The 20,827-nt window shown below is 34.3% G+C and overlaps 2 protein-coding genes across 6 annotated transcripts in view; both read right to left on the bottom strand.

Moving 5' to 3' along the window:
* Window positions 1-4,062: 4,062 nt before the first annotated feature.
* LOC150084696 (tectonic-1-like) lies at window positions 4,063-13,892 on the bottom strand. Its single transcript, XM_090376564.1, has 2 exons — window positions 13,100-13,892; window positions 4,063-6,223 (listed from the first exon to the last, which is right to left on the bottom strand). Exons 1-2 carry the CDS (start codon window positions 13,890-13,892, stop codon window positions 4,872-4,874), a joined length of 2,145 nt encoding a protein of 714 aa, XP_090232690.1. The 3' UTR covers window positions 4,063-4,871.
* Window positions 13,893-13,965: 73 nt separating this feature from the next.
* The window catches only part of LOC150084695 (B9 domain-containing protein 2-like), a 48,724-nt gene continuing 41,862 nt past the window's right edge, over window positions 13,966-20,827 (bottom strand). For all 5 annotated transcript variants that reach the window (XM_090376559.1, XM_090376560.1, XM_090376562.1 and 2 more), the window contains one exon: window positions 13,966-14,279. In XM_090376559.1, the coding sequence (XP_090232685.1) occupies window positions 13,966-14,279 (314 nt within the window). The remainder of the gene's footprint in view (window positions 14,280-20,827) is intronic.

Raw genomic sequence — 20,827 nt, 5'->3', positions numbered from 1 at the left:
GTATTAAAAAAATAAATGAGTTACGTAAAAAAGTTATTTTGATGTCGATGGCTTCATAAAATCTAACAAATTTGTCTGGCGACACAGCGCCTTTTTTTCATGCAGAATTTCTTCGTAGCAAGCTAATAATTTTTTTATTCCTTGCTTTGTAGCTATAACGTGTTCTTCGTTGGAGTCTGTGTTCTAAAATTTTTAAGCCCTTTTCAATTGAGCTGAGACCTTCTGTCAAGCTTGCAATTGTCATGTGCTTTTCTGGTGGAACTGGGTCTGATGTGTCGGATACTTCAGTGACGTTTTGCTCACGCATCTCTGTGAGCTCATTCATTGTCAGCTCCCGACTATGTGAATCCAACAGCTCGTTGACATCATCACCATTGATTTCCAAATCTAATTGCCCGGCAAGATTAACAACTTCTTCTATCACATGAGCGACATGATCAGTTTCTGGTGTTGTTTTCATCTCGTTTTTGAAAAAAAAATGGACAAAGTTTCTTCCAGACACCATTCAATTTTTTTTGTGAATTTCATCCCAAGATTCTTCAATGATTCTTATGGCATCTAAAACATTGAATTGTTTCCAAAAGTCTTTAACCGATATCTCACTATTTTGTCTAATAGCTTCATTCAGACGTGCAAATGAATGCCTCATGTAGTAAGCCTTGAATGTTTTGATGACTCCCTGGTCAATCGGTTGAAGCAAGCTGGTTGAACCAGCTTGCTTCAAGCAAACTGGTTTGAAGGCAAAAACATAACTGTCACACGTGGGTCGAAATTAATTAGGGTGGTGGGAGGGTGACAGGGTGCATTGTCAATAAGAAGCATCACTTTAAATGGAATCTGTTTAGACTTGCAATAATGTTCGACTTCGGGTATGAAGTGGTGACCAAACCAGTCCTCATAAACGGAAGCTGTCACCCAAGCTTTGTGATTTGACTTCCAAATCACTGGTAAGCTAATTTTAGATATATTTTTTAAAACTCTTGGGTTTTCGGAGCGATAAATTAAGAGAGGTTTTAACTTGCAGTCCCCAGTTGCATTCCCGCCAACCATCACTGTCAATCGGTCTTTGGAAACCTTAAAGCCTGGAAAGTTTTTTTCTTCGTGCGCGATAAAAGTTCTCTTAGGCATCTTCTTCCAGAACAGGCCAGTCTCATCCACGTTAAATACGGTTTCACTGCTTTAGTCACCTTCTATCATAGCCTTGAGTGTCTCAGGAAAAGAAGATGTAGCTTCTTTATCGGCACTTGCTGCCTCTCCGCGATACTGTGCCAGTTACAGCAAGTTTTAAATCGGTTGAACCAACCATTACTAGCTACAAAGTTTTCATCTTTGCCCACCTTCCCAGCTTCTTCTTTCAACCTCAAAAATCAGCTTAGCTTGATAGCACACAGTGTTCTGATCGACTGGACAATTCTTCACTTTTAGTTGATTATCACACCATAATTTCAGCATTGTTTCCATCTCAGTAATAATACCATGACGTTTACGGATTATGCTTGAATTCAAGGATTGAGCCTTTTTCACCGCTTCGAAAATTCTTTCTTTATCTTTTATGATTGTTCTTATTGTGGATTCCAGTAGCTCAAACTTCTTTGCCAATTCACAAATTTTCATTCTGCTATCAAAATCCTTGATAACGTTAAGTTTACATTCGAAAGATATCGTTTTCCTTTTCTTACTAGGTGCAGGAGAATCAGATTTACTTCATTTGAACGACAGTTTTTTTAAGGGTTTAGAAAACGTATAACAAAAAAATCTTAACTTTCGTCGATCATAGAATCGTAATTGTGTGCGTAGAGTTTGCGCGAAACACGTCCAATGCATATCACAGCAAGAGAAACACTGAGGGTCATTTTTCATATGCCATCGATATACGGCTCGCCCGAAACGATCAATTTCTCTTGTGAAAACGATGTAATTTCTGACAAAAGTTGAGCACGAATTCGAACGCACACATAAATATGACAGTTGGAATACAAATTCTTGTATATGTGTGTGCAGCTCATGCAGCAGAAAAGTTGAATTTTGTTCATCTTTCGCTCTCACTCTTCACCGTCGCACCATATATTGATAGCATATGAAAAACGACCTTGTAGATAGTGGGCGGCAGTGTTGCCAAACGAAAAAATCAAGAACTGTGTAAGTGGGAGTATTACTGTATTAATACATACTTACTCATAATGATAAGTATTATGAGTATGTGTCCAAGAACAAAGAAAAATACTTCACAGAATAACATCAGCCAGACTCAAATGGGTGGATCACGTGATACGACAGTGGATTGCTTCTGAAGGCCATGGAGGGCAGTGTAAAGGGGAAACACCCTAGGGGAAGACCAAAAAATACCTTCACCAGGACGTTACTGGATGAAGCAGGACTTAAAAATTTTGAAGAACTAAAACAAATGGTACAGGAGAGAGATAGGGGGAGATGATTTATCAGAGGATCGGCCCAGTCACAAGACCGAATTACTGGATGATGATGTTTTATATTTTTTGTATTATTGTTATGTGGTGTTGAGTGAATTCTTGGAATTAATTCGCTAGTTATAGGGAGTACCTGCATTCATCTGATTGTGCGTACAAGGAATTCTGTTCAGTAAAGATATAAATACCTATTCTTTGGGGAATTAAGATTGGGTGGGTTTTTGGTTAAATATATAACTGCAATGTCACAAATTTACTAGAAAGATAGAAGGTTGAGAATTTTGTGCCAAGACTGAAGATGACCTTAACTCTATGCTACTAACATAGATCTGATATAGCCTCCTCTCAGGAAAGGACACTCAACATGATTTGTTTTGCTCTGGCAATGAACTAGTTCATTACATTAGCAGGTAATTAAGGATTGAAGATATGGTAGTTCCTTTTGGACATCAGTTCAGAAGTTTTTTTTTGCTTTGCACTTGCTTTTGGTTGACATTGCCATTTTTTCTTTGCTTTTGTAAGGTTTGTTGATCTAAATTTTACCATTTTTTTTACCACGAACATCTGTTTGTGGGAAGGTAACACATTTTATGATTTTTTATTTTTATTTTTATGAAAACCCCGAACACGAAAGGTATCAAAACCTATAGTACTTAGTAGCGTGCATGGGTTGAAGGAGAAGTATTGGGGGGGGGGGGATGCTGGAAACTTTGCTCTAGAGACTAAACATGGGTTTCGCCACTTCAAGCCTCCAATAAGCAAAGTGGTGGTATTTCACCGGTTGATGAAAGTCATCTACCACATCTTTAGAACCTAACTAACTGCCAAGTGTAATTAACCAGTCTGTTGCTAGAGTAATATTAATCAGGTTGAATACCTTCTCCTGAGAGGACTATAGAATCACTTTTTTCCCCCCATTTGTAAATAGAATCAAATCCTCTCATGTACCTTTGCCCACAATTATTTTCTTAACTTCTATAGTATTTTCTGTTTTCATTTAAAAAAAAAAAATCTCATTAATTTTTTGTTTGGTGTCTGCATTTAATAGGCAACAGGCAAGCAAAAGCATAATATCTTTCAGGTAACTTCCATTCTCACATGGCATCTGTGGGACACCAGCAAGAGTAGTCTAATCTTGCCACAGAGCTTTGGTTTTGATAGCTAAATGCTTACAGCTAATATTATATGTTCATGTTGCACCTGTGTTTCAATGCTGGAATAAGTGACTGTAAATTCTTAAAAATATAATAAAAACATTAATAATATGATTTTCCTTATTAATTTTTGTTTGATATTTAGTAACTAAGTTTATCAGATCATAATTAATTGAAAACAGTTGTCAATTCAGTAAAAAAGCTAAAATCATTTTTTTTATATTTAAAACAAGAGAATATTTGTTCAATTTAGGGGGGGGGCATGAGTAAAAAACACAAAACTACTTCTAAAGAACTTTTTAACACTTTTTTTTATAACCTCAAGTATTACATTAAACACATTATTCTGCTTAACATGTTTAATGTTAAGCAGAATAATGTAATGAAATTACATTATTCTGAAGCAGAATAATTAGTTATTTTTAATATGACAGCAAAATACTATTTTGTTCTATAATAAATTCCTTCTTTATAATAACAATAAATGGCAAGAACCCCATTTTACAAATTAAAATAAGATACATGCATCCATTCTTAACATTACCTGAATGATTCTGACATCAAATACAACAGATACACAAATTCTTCTAGAATTTTTTAAATAATATGAACATGGCTGTGTCCAAACTGTAAGTGCCTATACACAAACAAGAAAATGCCATTCCCCTCCATTATATGAATAGTGTCCATGTAATACTGGGAATAGTTTCTTCCCCATCATAATACTGCAATCATCATAATAATTTTGATGCAGTAAGAAAAACAGAGCCCCAAAAGTATTTTTATTGACTTTCCCTTCAATGTTTCCATTCTTAAGGAATGACAGATTACATAAAAAAAATTAATGTGATCTTAGAGAATTTTGGGACGCTATTTTAAAATCTTGTAATACTTAAATGAGTTGCAACACATCAACAGGAAACCTCTCCCTTAAGAGAGAGGTTTCCTGTTGATGAGTCAAGACATTTCCTAAATTTGCACCAATTTCAAAACTTGTATATCGTTTTTCTGAAAATTTATTGTACATTACCTGTCCAAATAAAAAGTTGCACTTCACCACAGTCAGTCAAGGATGTTGTGCTATTTCTTTTTCCATGAATTTTTTAAGTTTTCTTATTTAAACATTCACCCTTTTACTACTTGTAGGATTACCTATTTTAAATGACTTAAAATTAAAAATGCGAATGGAACACTGACAAAGAAACTCAGTGGTATTGAAGATGTGCAAAGGTTTCTTTTGCATTAGTCAAAATTAAATGTGATGTGGACTTTGCACTGAATGTATTAAAAGTTACATTATAAAATAAATAAATCCTGAAATAACTAAAATTTTATACCTCCATGAGTTATAATGTGAATGAACAGCATGAGATATGAAAGGGTAAAAAAAATCACTAGGAAGTTTAGCCTCTATTACTGGGACTTCAGCATATAGTGAGATTGATGGCTCAGACACATCAATAAAAGATACAGAACTTGCAAGTTCAAGAGTCACAGTATAGTTAAAAGATGCCATACAGTGAAAACCAGTACAATAAGGTTTCATTACTGTGGATGGAACATATTTAAAAAAAACTCCAATTAATTTTGACTGTGGATTGGAAAGAGCACCAATGTTTGCATAAAATATTTCAATATGCAAACCAGAAATTATATTGGAGCATACCTGAGTTGGAGTAACTGTGTCAGATAAAGATTTCAAGGGCTTTCCTGCATCAAAAATCTTTAGCCAGTCACCTAAGTTACTGATATCTGAGTTTCCAAAAGCACCAACATATTCTGGATTATTACTCCCAAGTAATATTTGAAGAACATAATCTTGAACAGACTGGCAAAGTTTTTCCCCTTTTCTCATGTTTATTTTTAGCAAGCATCCAGTTCTCATATTTTCCTTAAACTTTACACCTAACCTTCTTTCTTCACTAGTTGTGCATAATCCATTGTGTGTACTTCCCAACACAGAAAGCTGCTTTTCACTATTGCTATTAATTATTACTTGAGATCTGGAATTAGTTTTACTTCCCTTCCCAGCCAACAGAGGTTGTCCAATACGATAACCTGGATTTCCAGCTTTTCTGAAAATAATATCAGAATCGTGGATCCATTGAAACTTTACAGAAAATGACTGAGTGATTGATATTCTACTACTATCATTAATATTTTCAAGCTCAAACTTTGCATTCACTGCAACTATTCCCATAGTTCCATTATGAATGACATCAAAATGAACTTTAGTTAAAACATTGTTACAAGACTTAGTAATCTTATTATATTGGGGAGGTGGAATATGACTAATCACTGAGCAGTTTTGTAATACTTGATCTCTGCATGCATAACTATGTGGAAGAGTGACAGAAACACACAAGTTCATACTGGTACAGTGAGTGTGAAATTCTTCACTACAATAATAACATATACCTTCATAAGATCCATTTTCACATTCACTTACTTCTGTTTTATTATAATATGGAAGTTTAAGAAAATAAATATCTCTATAATATGACTGTGCATTAAAACTTGATTTCTTTTCACATTCTATACTCAAATTCCTTATTGGTTGTTGACATGAAAACTTCTGATCTATCATATATGGCACCTCTTTCGTGGTTTCACAGAAAGTAGTAAACATCTGATGTGGAAGTCCTAGTAAGAAAGTGAACACAATTATAGCACCCATAATTATTTTAAAAATTATGTAATGGATTTTTATTTATAATAGTTAATGCTAATTAACCATAATTTCCAAAATATAAAATTACTCAGGATATTCCACAAGTCTGGGAGAGAGAGATTGGTGAAGGGAACAAAAGGGTAGCCAGGTACAGCTTCAGTTCTGCTAATTGCATTGAATGGATTGAGAAATCTCACTACTGAAAACTCAGACTACACATGTTAGTGGGCATAAATTCAAATTTAGGAAGGATGGTTGACTGTTGGAACAAACTTCCATCTGTTGTTGTTGTGAAGTGGGTAGTTTGAATAAATTCAAGGAAGGACTAGACAAATTATTAGATGGAATGGACAGATGATGCTGCTTACTGTGATCACTTCAGAATAACCAAGGGGGAAAAAAAAAAATGCAGGTGTTCAGCATTGTTTACTGATGCAGAGCATAAACTTTTTACATAAAAAGGTGGAAGTGGACAGAAAAAAAAATAAATAAAAATTAAGAAATATAAAATACTTTAATCTGGCAGTCTACTATTTCTTTGAGAAAATTAAGAATTAGAAAAGGGTTAAAGCCGTACTGTAAAACAGTCACATTGGTAGGAATACAGTACTTTCTTTCACAGAGTAATGACATTGACACATATACATTTACAAATTGCATGAAGCAAAATCAGTAACTGGCCAAACAACATGTCTGAGTTCAAGATCAAATCAGGATGCTCCACATGTGTATACCATGACAAGGCAAACAATTGACAACACAAACCAAAGTTTTCATTGCAACAAGTGGAGTTTTTTTTTTGCATATTAGTATACATCTGATTGGGACTTCATAAAAGTGATAACATTATCCATTGTACGTAAAACACTTCCATATGATACTCTCCAGAAATTAAAATGAATAAAAGATTAATGCAAAACGATTATAGTAAAAAATTACTGTATTTATTGTAAATCATTAAGAATCATCCTGTACATATAATATATACAGCAGGCCCCCGTTATAACACGGTTCGCTTTATGCTGATTCGCTATAACGCTGTTCTTATATTATAGCCCGTATCTGACTATAACGCTGTCACAGATCACTATAACACTCTTTTACAGATTACATTTTTGACATATTTAATGAAATCGTTTCATTTGATGGAGTCGATAGCTTGAAAATGAATAGCAAAACAGCATTAAAACGTTTCCCACGCCGACTTGAGCAATTTTCCCACGCTCAGTGAAATTTTCTCGCACGCTAATTTAAGTATACTCACTTGTTACGTAGTTCCGAGATCAACATTTTAAAAAATGATCAAATATATTGCTTGTAATATTTGCGTTATATGCATTTATCCGAAGTCTAGTTAGTCATCACTCAGTACAGTATAGACATCGTGCGTAACGGACAGTTTACTTGAACATTGTATCATAATTAATTCAACCAACGCAGTTATATTTTCGAAGAGCTAATAATGACCGACAGGAATGAAAATGCAACAACGTCTGGGCGCAGTACGAAGCCTATAAATGTAAGAAAAAGACTGAATTTGAAAATTAAATTAGACGTTTTGAAGCGAATCGATTCCAGTCAACGACAAGCGGATGTGTGCCATAATTTAGGACTCGCAAATTTAACTGTAAGAACAATTATGAAAAAATAAAGAATTAATTTTAGCAGCGGGAAAGATAGCTGTTCCACTGCAAGCAACTAAGACTAGACCAGCTATTAGGATTGAAATGGAAAGACTAATTTTATTGAAGATAATATTCCAATGCAGAATTCAGTATGCAGAATTAAATATTAAAAAAAAGAGAGAGAGAGAAAGAGATTAGCCAATACGATGATCTGAAGAAAACTCGCCTTAAAAAAAAAAAAAAAATGTGGAACCATTTAAAACTGGTAGAATAGATTTAAAATCCCGGGAGAAGCCGCTAGTGCAGATTAAGGAGCCGAAACTTTCAAAAAAGAACTTGTTAAAATTATTGAAGAGGGGTATTATGTGTTATACTTCTCAACAAGTTTTTAACATAGATGAAGCAGGACTTTTGGGGAAACGAATGCCTAAAAGAAGTTTCATATTGAAAGAACAAAAAACATGCCAGGTTTCAAAGCGGCGAAGGATCGGTTGACTTTATTGTTGGGTGGTAACGCTGCGGGCCATTTAAAATTAATACCCCTTTTAGTTTATTTGGAAGAGGGCCAAAGTTCAACTCAAAATCCACACATTTTTCATGATTAAATTCACCCATTAAATTCATTATTTTAATTGGAATTTTGTTTACTTTTGATACGCAAGTAGTTACCACATAATTATACGTATGTAATGCGGAATATTTTATATGTGCAAATATTTGAATATTAAATATTTTGACCGACATTTGTGCATCTTTTCATTACCGTTTATTATTGATTAGGAAATATCCTATGGCACCGACCGCAGCTCACAAATACATATGTTACCTTATGGGAAAGCGGCGCTCGCTTAGCGCTCTGTTTTTCCGGAACGAATGATCAGCGTTAAGCGGGGGTCACCTGTACAGGATGACTTGGAATTATATGTCAAAATCTACATTGGGGTCCTGTCAACAAAAGGAAGTGAATTTTTTTTTTTTTGGGAATTTTTTCTTAAGTGGCATAGTTTTTAAGAAAATTGATATCAAAATATCATGAAGTGACTTTTGGAATCACAGAAATGGATGCAAGATGACATTATTATACTGAAAAAAAAAAATAAAGAATGTAAAATGTTATCAATGCAAATTTAGAAAATAAAATTTATTAAAAAAAAAACATGAAATGCATGTGATTTATAAGGTATTGGTTCCTACATTTAGTCTGTAGAATGATGGTGTAGCAAATACAAATACTACGTTCTAATCATAATAGAACATAGCACAGGAAGCATTTGCAAAGGAAAAGTGCTATTTGGAAAAAAAACAATATATCCACCTTTTTTTTTTTTCCCCTTAAGCAGTTTTTTAAATAATGTTAATGCAAATTTTGTTCGTATAATTAAAATGTAAAAGAAAAAAAAAAGATTGCTGTCATTCAACACATTAGAGAGGGAAGCAGTACTCTCTAAAATCAACAAGAATTTTATGTATTTTTTTTAATAAATTTTATTTTTGGAATTTATGTCAAATGCACAGTGTTCAGTATGTTATTTACTGTATTCTACTGTAATCATGTCATTTGTCATCCATTTCTCTGATACCAGCACTGACTTCACAAAAATTTAAAAGTTTCTGAAGTCAGTTTAATACCGTTTTTCTTAACCAGTAGTTAAACAGGGCCACGACAGGTCTCCCCACCTCCAAAATATTAACATGTATTAATTGTTGGTGCTACTGGCTGAAACTTTCTGCACCTTCCTAGATACAGAAAGTTTCACTTGAGTAATTTTGAAAATGATATATACTTTTCATGCATAATTCTGATTAAACGGTTATTCTATTTACTCCGAATTATACATTGAAAGCACGTAGTGCAACTATTTTTTTAATATAGTTCTCACATGTGACCTCCTTGGGTGCTACTATAAATTATTAAATTTTAGACCTTTCATGATATACTTTTGAAAGTTAAAGTGGATAATAGGATAATAATCTTTACAGTACACACACAGGTTTAATCAAAAAATTTGGCAAATGAGCTTAAAATCATTGAATGTATAATAGTAACTAAAAGATTGTGAATGGAGCTTAAGAACGACAGCTTTTGAGAATGCACAACAAGTTAACTTATCAACACCAGTATAGTGGAAAGCTGCATTGGGTGAATATCTGTTTTTCCTCATTTGTTATATGTACTGAAAATAATGAAATCTGAACAATATATGCAGACATTGTATTTTGTTATGTGATGCTATGAGGGAGGAAGGGAACAATTTAAGTGGTTTACAGTTTCGTGATGAAAATTTTTTGCTTAAAGATGAAGACAGAATTGGTTACCCATCAATAACCCAAAACGTCATTTGAGAAATTGCTGAAGAGATATCTTTCATTTGGTTTGGTTCAGGCTGTTTTGAAGATTAGTTTGTTCAATGCATTTTCACTCAAGATAAAAAAACACAGCATCAAGTCCTCATTCAACTGAGTTGTTAGAGTAAACTGTGTTGGATACTGAATTTTTAACACAGACTATAGCTGATGAGTGGTGAGTCTTGGGTGTATGGATGTGACCCAGAGACAAAGATTTCAAGGTTAAAGACTTCTGATTGAAAGTATTCATCACCATGGCTAAAAAAAAGTGTGGCAGTCAACTCATATGTGAAGGTTATGCTGATTTAATATTTTAGCAATGAGGTATGGTGTCAACAGAATTAATTCTGTAAAGAATCACTGTTAATGCAGCTTACTCACAAAAAAAAAAAAAAGTTTAAAACAGTTGAGAGATGTAATCCATGTAAATTACCTGAAAAATGGAACTGGTTGGCTCCTTCGCCACCACATCACTGGCTGTGAGATTCTCACTGATAAACATATTCACTCCATGACCACACTCACCTTATTCAACTAACTGGATATCATGCAAGTTTTGGCAATTCCAAAACGTAAAACAGGGCATAAAATAGTCTGAGTCAATTCAAGAAATTCAACGAAACACCACAGATCATCTAAAAGCATTCATAAAAGACTACTTCTAAAATGTTTTCATCAGTTGCAGCATTATGGAAGTGTGTGGCTCCAGAAGGAGATTATGTTGAAGAATATTAATAATGCAAACATTTTTTGCATTATTAACGAGGGACAAAAAAAATGCAGTTTATGGCAAAACATCAATTGCACAACAGACATTAGCAGATGCAAATGGAGTTGAATCAGCTACTGCAATGGTTTCCAAAGTGTGTACCATGCTATTGTATTCTCTTCTGCAGTATAATCTCTCCATTCACTTACTGTGATGGCATGTTTGTATTATCAGGGTACCTGCCCACCCACCGATGAGTAAGCCAACAAGTTACGAAACAGTGCCGTCTGGGTGGCAGTGCCCACTGAGACTAAATAACAGTAGTCTCCTCTACTAGAGAAGTGTTATTTATTCGTTATTTATTGTTATTTAAACACTGTCTTTACACTATGTATGTAGTTAAATTTATGGGTAACTTTATCTACACCAATATTATATAGCTTCTGTAAATATAGATGCTTTGTTTGTTATTTGGTTTTTAGGAGCATTAGCAACTAAGGCCATATTGCTCCGGGGATATGCGGTGGTCATTCCCTGACCTTTCCACATCCTCCGTATTTGGTGGTGATGGGCTCGAACCCCAGTCTAATCAAGAAACGTGTGATACGCACTGCTGCTCCTTCCCACCTGGCTATGGAGACGCCTAAATATAGATGCAAAGTAACTGTTCAGTTCATCTGCAACATCAGCTGGGGTATCTAATACTATCCCATGTCCATTACATAAGAGTCCAATCTGGTTTGCCCTTCTTTCTTTGCATTTATATTTGTGAAGAATTCCTAGTCCCCATTCTTTGCTCTCTTTGCCAGTGATTTCTTGTAATCTGCCTTTGCCAGCCTAACTTTTTTTTGTGGCACTATTACAGATCACTTTGTAGCTGTCATAGGCTTCAGTACTTTTTATTGCTCTGTAACTTTTCCATGCCATCTTTTTCTGCTCAAGTAATCTGGCAATTTGTTTAAGAATTATTGCTGATTGTACCACAGATGGTCAAACACTCCCTCTCTCTCTCTCTCAAAATTTTATCTTTAAAATTTTTGGTTTAGAGGTGTTCTTTAAATTTCTTATCTATTGTGCTCTCAGCGGTCAGTTACATTTTAATGCTGCCAAATATAAGGTTCTACATTTGGGAAATAATAACCTGAGAATAACTTATATGCTAGGTGGTGTAAAGCTGAAAGTTTAAGTGTTTTTTTACAGGATGTAAAAAAAAACCAAAAAAAAAAACCAACTTTTATGGTGCAATTAGACAAAGATTAGCATGCAGCATAAACATGTGCCTAGGAAGGAACACCAGTGTGTTTTCACTGATTTACCATACCTTTGTGTCTTCCAGTTCCAGTATGAAAGTTAATGGTGAGAACACATTTGGAACATTGTATTCAGATCTGGAAGCTACACCTAAGGAAAGACAGCTTCTTGAAATGGTCCACAGAAGAGTGCCTTGTCTGGTAAGAACAGCAAAGGAATATCCATATAAGGAGGGGCTACAAATCAAATGGATTGGTTACAGAACTAGCTTGGAAACTATGCATCTTGGGGGAGGGACAACAACTGACTGATGGCAGAGTTTTCACACTGATATGGAATGAAAACTAGTGACATAAATATGAACTAATAGACTTGACCTATGAGAGCTTGTTTGGTCAGTATGTTATTGAACACTAGAATAAACTGCTTTTCTGGGTGATTAAGGTTAACAGTCAGTTAAAATTTCAAGATCAGCCAAAATTGGTACTTTTTGGCAGCAGGAAGAGTGTGATAAAGATAAAGGCATTATCTTGCTCTTAAGTTTTTTTTTTTTTTTAATGAAAACCCCAAACAGGACAGGTATTAGAACCTATAGTACTTAGTATTGTGCTAAGGTTGGAGGTTGAGAAGACGAGAACAGATATTTGTTGACATTAAACTTGAACTTCTGTAGACTGTAAATTTCAGGAAATACGAATGAAGGAAGGTTGTTCCAGAAAACGGCAGTTGAATGAATAAACGAGGAAGATGAAAAGTTGGTTCTGTGAGTTTGAAGTTCTACAGTAAAAGTCTTACAGTAAAAAAATAAAACTACATCTGAAATGCTTCTGTGCAGTCCTGTAATTTTATGTAATTTCAAGTTCAAGAGTACAGAAATAAAACCTTATAAAAATATAAAATAATTCAGTATTACTTACCCCAGTGATTTATATTCATATTACTACCACTAATTATGTATACAGGATCACCAGCATGTAACAAAACTTTTAATGGCAAAGTTGTTTCATTTTCTTGGTTCCAGAAGTAGTGCTTGTAAGAGTAAAAATGTTCAAATTCATCTGAAGTTTTAACTATTTTCTTTTCATGGAAATAGAGTCTTTCTTTTAAATTATCATACACAATACAAAACATATTTTTTGTTACAACTGTTTGATAATTTGTATTATTTTTATAAATGATATTTTTTTGAAAGCAGTACTGGCTATTAAACTGAACAGTCATCTCAGTACATTCTGAAAAAGCACTTCTGTCACCTTCAGTACAATCACTATCACAACAACAGTTTATATCACAAATTTCAGAATACCAATTACAGGGACAAAAAATATCTGATACATCTCTAAAAGTAAAATCATCATCATTATCCTTTGGTATTAATGTTTCATTGATTGCTGGAAACAAAATGGTGTCATTTGTTACATTTAAATCAATGTTTACTTTGGAACCATTTTGTAGCAATTCAGTGATATTTTCTTCCAATTCAAGGAGTGTTATTTCTGTAAAAGGTATTTCTGCTACTGGCATGTAAGAAGTATTCAGTTTATGTCCTGCAATTTCATTCACTGTGCTAGTTATGTTATGTGCAAAAGTATCAGTAGAATTCGGTTGCTCTTTAAGTGCATTTTCATTTCCTGTACACATATCTGGTAAAACGCAATACACTAAAAGACAAAGATTGAACAAATATTCTTTTAAAGGTAAACTTCTCATACTGATTACTCTGAATCAACAAACTTTGGTTATTGAAGACATCTAATATAGATCTTTATGCAGAAATGTAATTTCATACTGCTATTCCATACTTTTTAAAATTCCTCATTATGATATTAATTTCTACATGAACTTTTCCCATAGCAATAGTCTGTAACTTATACCTGTCTATACCAGAATATATTACATCAGGTTTTCTCAGTTGCATGCCACCACCAAGGAAATGCTGTGAAAACTGTTCTTGCAAAGTACCAACAGGGCGCCAGACAAGACAGCTCAACTTATGAAAACCAGGCGAGGTTGGTACATGACAAAATCCATACCCCCAAATTTCAGTGCGACCAAATCGATCTTGATGCCAAACTTGAAAATGAAATTTTGGCCACCCTGAAAGAAACAAAGACAGTTTTTAATATCGCAAACTGAATAACACAGATATTAGAGAAATAGAATCAATAAGTTCCTATATATTATATATATTTAAATATTTAAATTATACAAATTTGTATATTTAAATATTTAAATTATATATTTAAATTATATATTTAAATATATATATATATATATATATATTTAAATAATGGCTTAAAGTTTAAAATAAAATAAATAAATATTAAGCTGTCATTAGAGGTAGCAAGTGGCGATATTTCACGTTTTTCGGAATTGGTAGTACCTTTGAGGGGGGTACCGCTAAATCATATTATGATTGGCATTATTTTAAATTTGACATTGGTTTTATTAATTGGATTTAAAGTGCTAAATTATATAGGGTACAATCGGCTACTGTTTATGTCTTATTACCTTTACTTTCCCTTTCCTGTTCGTTTATTTTATTTTTCGTATTTTTATGATAATTTTTCGCTCTACATTTTTGCCATACTACTGGCTTTTGTTTTTATTTTGAATTATCGGATATATATATATATATATATATATATAGGCAGGGTGTTTCAAAATTATGTATACACACTTTAAAAATTTATATTTAATGAACAATATGCACCAATTTAATTTTCTTAAACTTATTTTGTAGCTTAAAAATAGACAATTTTTTTAAGAAAATTTAATCTTTGTTTTATTTTATAGATACCTCTAAAACGATGGGAATACCCAATTGTTTTGAAGAAAGAAAGGCAATTATAAAATGGTATTGAAAATATGAAAATGTCAATGAAGTTCAGCATGCTTGGAAATCATGATATGAAACAAAAGCGCCCATACGTTTAACAATTACTCATTTGCGGGATAAATTTGAGGAGCACGGAACCATTCAGAATATCAACAACTTAGCATGTGGCAGGAAGAGGACATCCAAAAGTAATGAAAACATTGAAGCTCTAAGAAATGCAATCTTATGCACTCCAAGAAAATCAACAAGACAGTGTTCACAAGAGCTAGGTTTAAACCATACACGTTTTTAGAATGATGAAGGAATTAAACTTTGAGTCCTTTATACCTCGATTAGTGCATGCAATCCAGGAAGATGATCCAGATTGATGACTGCAGTTTTGTGAGCAGTACATTCAAAAAATGGCCAAAATCATGCTTTTCAGGATACAATGTGTGGTCAATGAGGCCACATTGGTGATGATCAGGTTTAGTATATTCTTTTCTCTAGTACTTTCCTTGACATGTTGATACAAATAACAATCATCTAAATAATTTTAAAATTTGGTTTCATTCCCATTTGCTCCCATCAATTAGAGGCAAATTAAAATCACCCATAATAAGACATTCATGATTACATGCCCATTCCATTTGCAAGTAGAGGCTCACATCATAATCTTCACAATCACCTGGCCTGTAGATTACTCCCACATGCATTATACCTTTGCTTCCAATGTCTCACACCATACAGATTCTATACTACCATATGAAATGTCTGAATCCTGGAAAGTTTCATCATTCTCAGGCTGCTTTTCTTTATCTGCTCTATCCTTCCTAAATACATTGTACATACTGTACTGGAACTCACCATCCCCTATTTCCAGGTGGTACCATGTTTCTGTAAACCCTATTATGTCTCACATATGGTGAGTATGGGCTTGGCACACCCAGGGTCCTGAGTCGGATATCATCATTCTTCTCTTTCTTGGTGATTCCTTTCTACTTCTCTCTCTCACTCTCTCAGGGTAACTCGGGAATTTTTTTTTTTTTTTTTTTTTTGGCTGGTGCAGCATAAGCCTCAGGCTTCCTTACACCATAGCTAATAATAATAATAATAATAAATAATAATGTCATCTTTACTTGTCCTAACCAGTAGTTCGAATTCACTTATTTTATTAATGACTGAAATTACTGTATAAACAATTAAGATTTAGTATACTTGTATAGTTTACTAAATATTTAGTATACTTAACTACCCTGACATGTCCCTTGAAGTTATTAAACTTTCTTCCTTGGCATTAGCTGCCCACTCAGTTGAAACATTTTTGCCCTCTGAACATCTTGCTAATATGATCTGTCGCAGTAACAAACAAGAACTCTTGAGGTATACACAAGTGTTACTTTGACCAATATCATTAGATAAATGGGTATCTTTATTACCATTGTCCCCCGCAAACTAGCAGTTTCCCTAAATCTTTAAGATATCCTGAATGATACTGGCAAAAACCTTGCATCACCTTTGTTTAAATGTATTCAGTCTCTACAAAAGAGATTCCTTTTACCTACAAGGGTGGGCCACACTGATAAAAATTTCTCCCAAAAAGCCTTGCAGAGTCCAAGTCTTGAGTTAATTCACAAGGCTTTCAGCATATAATCCCTCCTTCATGCCTGGGCAGAATTGCAGACAACAGACATTCTTACCTAACTCACAGCATTTCTTCAGTATGGTCCTATATTTGTCTAAGAAATATAGCTAATGTTACCCATCTATGAATAAATCCAATAGAAAAGTTTGGTGAAATAAAAGCAGTTGCTTTTGATCATATTTGGCATAAAGGTCTTCTAAATAAGCTTCCATCTTATAGTTTGTCAACTGTTTTTTGTAATTGGTTATCCAGTTTTCTCTCTGACTGCCCACTGCAGGTGATGGTAAATGGCTCTCTGTCTTCTATCTTCTCCACTAATACTAGTGTTTCCAAAGTTTCAGTTCTTTCTCCCACTCATTTCCTCTTGTATATTAATGACCTCCCATTGACCAGAAATTATATTCATAGTTTTACTGAAGACTCTGAAGACTTGCCCTGCACAAACAGCTTTGACTTCTCGAACATATACTAGCAATTCTTTCAATGCTGATCTCCAAGTAATTCTCTAGTGGGACAAAGATAACTTAGTTGATTTTAATCCTTTTAAAATTCAGTCATGTCTTATGTCTTGCAAAAAGGATTCTGCTACTATGCTTATCTTCGATGAAACTCAGATTTCTAGACACTTATTATTTCTCTCTATTAGGGATTATCCTGACTTCTAATCTCTCTCTCTCTCTCTCTCTCTCTCTCTCTCTCTCTCTCTCTCTCTCTCTCACACACACACACACACACACACACACACACACACACACACACACACACACACACACACACACACACACTCTCTGCATTACAAATATTGCTTCCTCTACATCTAAAAAACTGGGGGTTTTCTACTGCTCCCAGCATTACTTTTCTTCCAAACAGCTACTTACTCTGTAGAAATCTCAAATCCATCCTACCATGGAATACTGTTCACTCATCTGGGCAGTACCCCAAAGCATCTCTCAAGCTTCTAGATTAAATTCAAAGGAAGGGCTTAGGTTAATTAACGACCCATCTCTAACATAGTCTCTCCACTTTCTGTCTCATAGATGCTCTGTTTCTACCATACACCTTTTCTTAGATACTTCCATGGGTAGTACTAGTCTTGTGAATTGGCTTCTATAATTCTGGCTCTCTCTTCCAAACCAGTCCGAACATATGCCACAACCATTCAGCACCCTTTTACTATCAAATTTCAAACTCACAGAACCAACTTTTCTTCTTCCTCATTTATACTTTCAACTGTTTTTTTCTGGAACAACCTCCCTTCATACATATTTCCGAAAATTTACAATCTACAGAAATTGAAGTCTAATATTAACAAGTATCTTCTTTTATCTTCTCAACCTTCAACTGTGCAAGGTACCAAGTACTATAGGTTCTAATACCTCTCGTGCTTGAGGTTTTCATAAAAAAAAAAAAAAAAAAAAAGCTCAGACCAAAAACTTTTCAAATTCCCTCATATGCCTGAGTCATCTTTAGCAGCCCTGCAGCCACTCAGTACTAAACCTTTCAGTATGGTAAATACTTTTTGCTTTCTTTCTTTTTAATTAATTTATTTATTTTATTCATTATTATTTTTTTTTTCAGGCTGTTTTTCTTTTCATGCCAGTGAGTGGACTGCAGGCATGTCTTTTATCTATATGCCCAGATCAAGAAACACCTGGCTCAGCTCCTCATGCTACAGTTGAGAGCCAATCCAGGTGATAGTGGATCTCTGGCTAACCAGATTGCTAATCATTACAAGGACATAATAGCAGGGTATGAGGGAATATTTAGGAATAACTGCACAGACAGAAAACCCAAATAGTAGTCTTACCAGTTGCCTAGAATCACAACATGCAGCAGAGACCCAGAACTCCATTTTAGCAGCAGTTCACAACAACAAAAAAATTGCAGAGAGATTTTTGCTGTATATAGAGACTCCCCCCCACGCAAAAATTTCAACAGCAAAACAGAGGGAAGTACATATACAATTAAACTATTTGGAAGTACATATACATTTAAACTATATGGGCTCTCATACCCAATTCTCAGGAAAATATACTGCTAAACTGAACTGTTTCTTTTTCTGAAATATCACTTTATTCTAGGGGAGTGTCAAACTTAGAAGTGCTCAGTGGCCTCACAAATGGTTCTTGGGTAGCTTGAGGGCTGCACTAATGTACATAAAAGGTTTGTATAACTTACAAATATCATTTAAATTTTATGTTATTGTATCTCCTAAAAGGTGCTGTGAAAGTTGACAATATTTGAAGGGAGGGCCACAAATTTTCCACAAATTCGCGACCCCCAAATCACCAATCTGACATACCTGCTTTACTCAATAAAGACCAGACAAGCACTAAGGAAATGTATATATTTTCCTCAAGTTTCTTAAATAACATACATATTCTCCTTATATAAAACATGCTAAAACTTTTAACATTTCCTCTAAAACAGCATTTCCCACACTGTGTTCCACAGAACACTAGCATTCTGTGAGATGTGAACAAGTGTTCTGTGAAAAATTGCAATTAATAATTTAAAAAATAAATAAAATTTGCATATTTGTAGTATACACCACTCTCGTATCATTATAATTTTTAACATAATTTTTTTTCAGTTATTAATATACTGGCATGGACTAATAACCAAATAGACGGCGGAACACTTTATTTTGGAGGCGCCTCCGTAGCCAGGTGGGAAGGAGCAGCAGTGCGTAGCACACGCTTCTTGATTAGACCGAGGTTCAAGCCAGTCACCACCAAATACAGAGGATGCGGAAAGGTTAGGGATCACCGCATATCCCGGAGCAATATGGCCTTAGTTGCTAATGCTCCTAAAAACCAAATAACAAACAAACAAAAACTTTATTTTGGAGGGTTCTGCATAGAGAAGTATGCGTAAAGACAATGACATCTACGAAAAAGTAGCAATGTAGTGATCTAATATGCCATTCGTATGCGATTTAGACTGGAATACATGGGTTGAAGGATAGGGAGAAGCGAACCGATATCATAACTAAACTCACTTCCTTGTATAAATGATTTTTCATAATTATCAGTATTTTGAAATATTATTATTAAAATATATGACCATGGATTTGTGGTTGAAAAAAGGAACTTTAGAACGAGAAGCAAGTACTTCTAGTATTGCAACTGTGGTAAATGAAAACAAACACAATGTTGTCACACTTCAAAGTGAGGATGAACGATCACAGCCTTTTGTTCCCCAAAAATCCGAAGTGAAAAAATGGGAGCCAACTAATAAAAGACCAAAACAAAAGTATAATGAAAGTTATTTGAATTTTGGCTTTACATGTGTTGGAAATAAAGATGCTTCTGATGCACAGTGCATCGTATGTAATAAAATATTAACAAACAGTTCTTTGGCTCCCGCTAAACTTGTGTTTCGTAAGTGTTCCATAAATATATGTGTTCCATGACTAAAAAAGGTTAGGAAACGCTGCTCTAAAGTAAGCACACCTCAATGCTTTTCATTCAAATCTGCAAGAACAGACACTTTGATAAATTTGTCTTTTGTTTACAGCTCAAACAGGTATTCCACCTTAATTTCAAAAGGAATTTGTATCAGGACAAATTCCTTTACTTTTGCCATGAAAATTACTCACATGAGGAACAATGAAAGTAGTAATAATAATAATAATAAAAAAAATCTATTCTGACCATTATGAACTCAGCACGAACAATGATGCATTGTGTGTCAGTGTACCTTTATTATTGCGATAACCACTTGTACCTTAATTCCAGAACAAAAGCATTTATCTTCCCATTCACACTATATTCCTCATCTTTTATCATGATACGTAGATTTCAGGAAAGCTTCTGATACTATTGCACACAGATGGCTGCTGTACAAATTGGAGAGGCATTAAGGGCAAGTTGCTACAATGGGTAAAGGGATGGTTGAGTGATAGATGACAGAGAGTGGTAATCAATGGACACTGCTCTTCGTGGACAAATGTTATTAGTGGAGTTCCCCAGGATTTGGTGCTGGGCCCATTGTTGTTTTGTGTAATCATCAATCATATTGATGAAGGTATATCAGGATTAATGTCCAAGTTTGCAGATGATACAAAGGTTGGCAGGGTTGTTAATGACAGTAAAGACAGTATGCTACTCCAACAGGATCTAGATAAGTTGGGCAAATGGGCTGTGAAGTGGCAACTGCAATTTAACATTGACAAATGCA

The sequence above is a fragment of the Mastigoproctus giganteus genome, chromosome 6 (assembly GCF_048544385.1).
Source record: "Mastigoproctus giganteus isolate SK-2022 chromosome 6, ASM4854438v1, whole genome shotgun sequence".
Classification (NCBI taxonomy): domain Eukaryota; kingdom Metazoa; phylum Arthropoda; class Arachnida; order Uropygi; family Thelyphonidae; genus Mastigoproctus; species Mastigoproctus giganteus.
The sequence above is the reverse complement of the archived record's forward strand: the minus strand, read 5'-3'. Positions and strand labels throughout refer to the sequence as shown.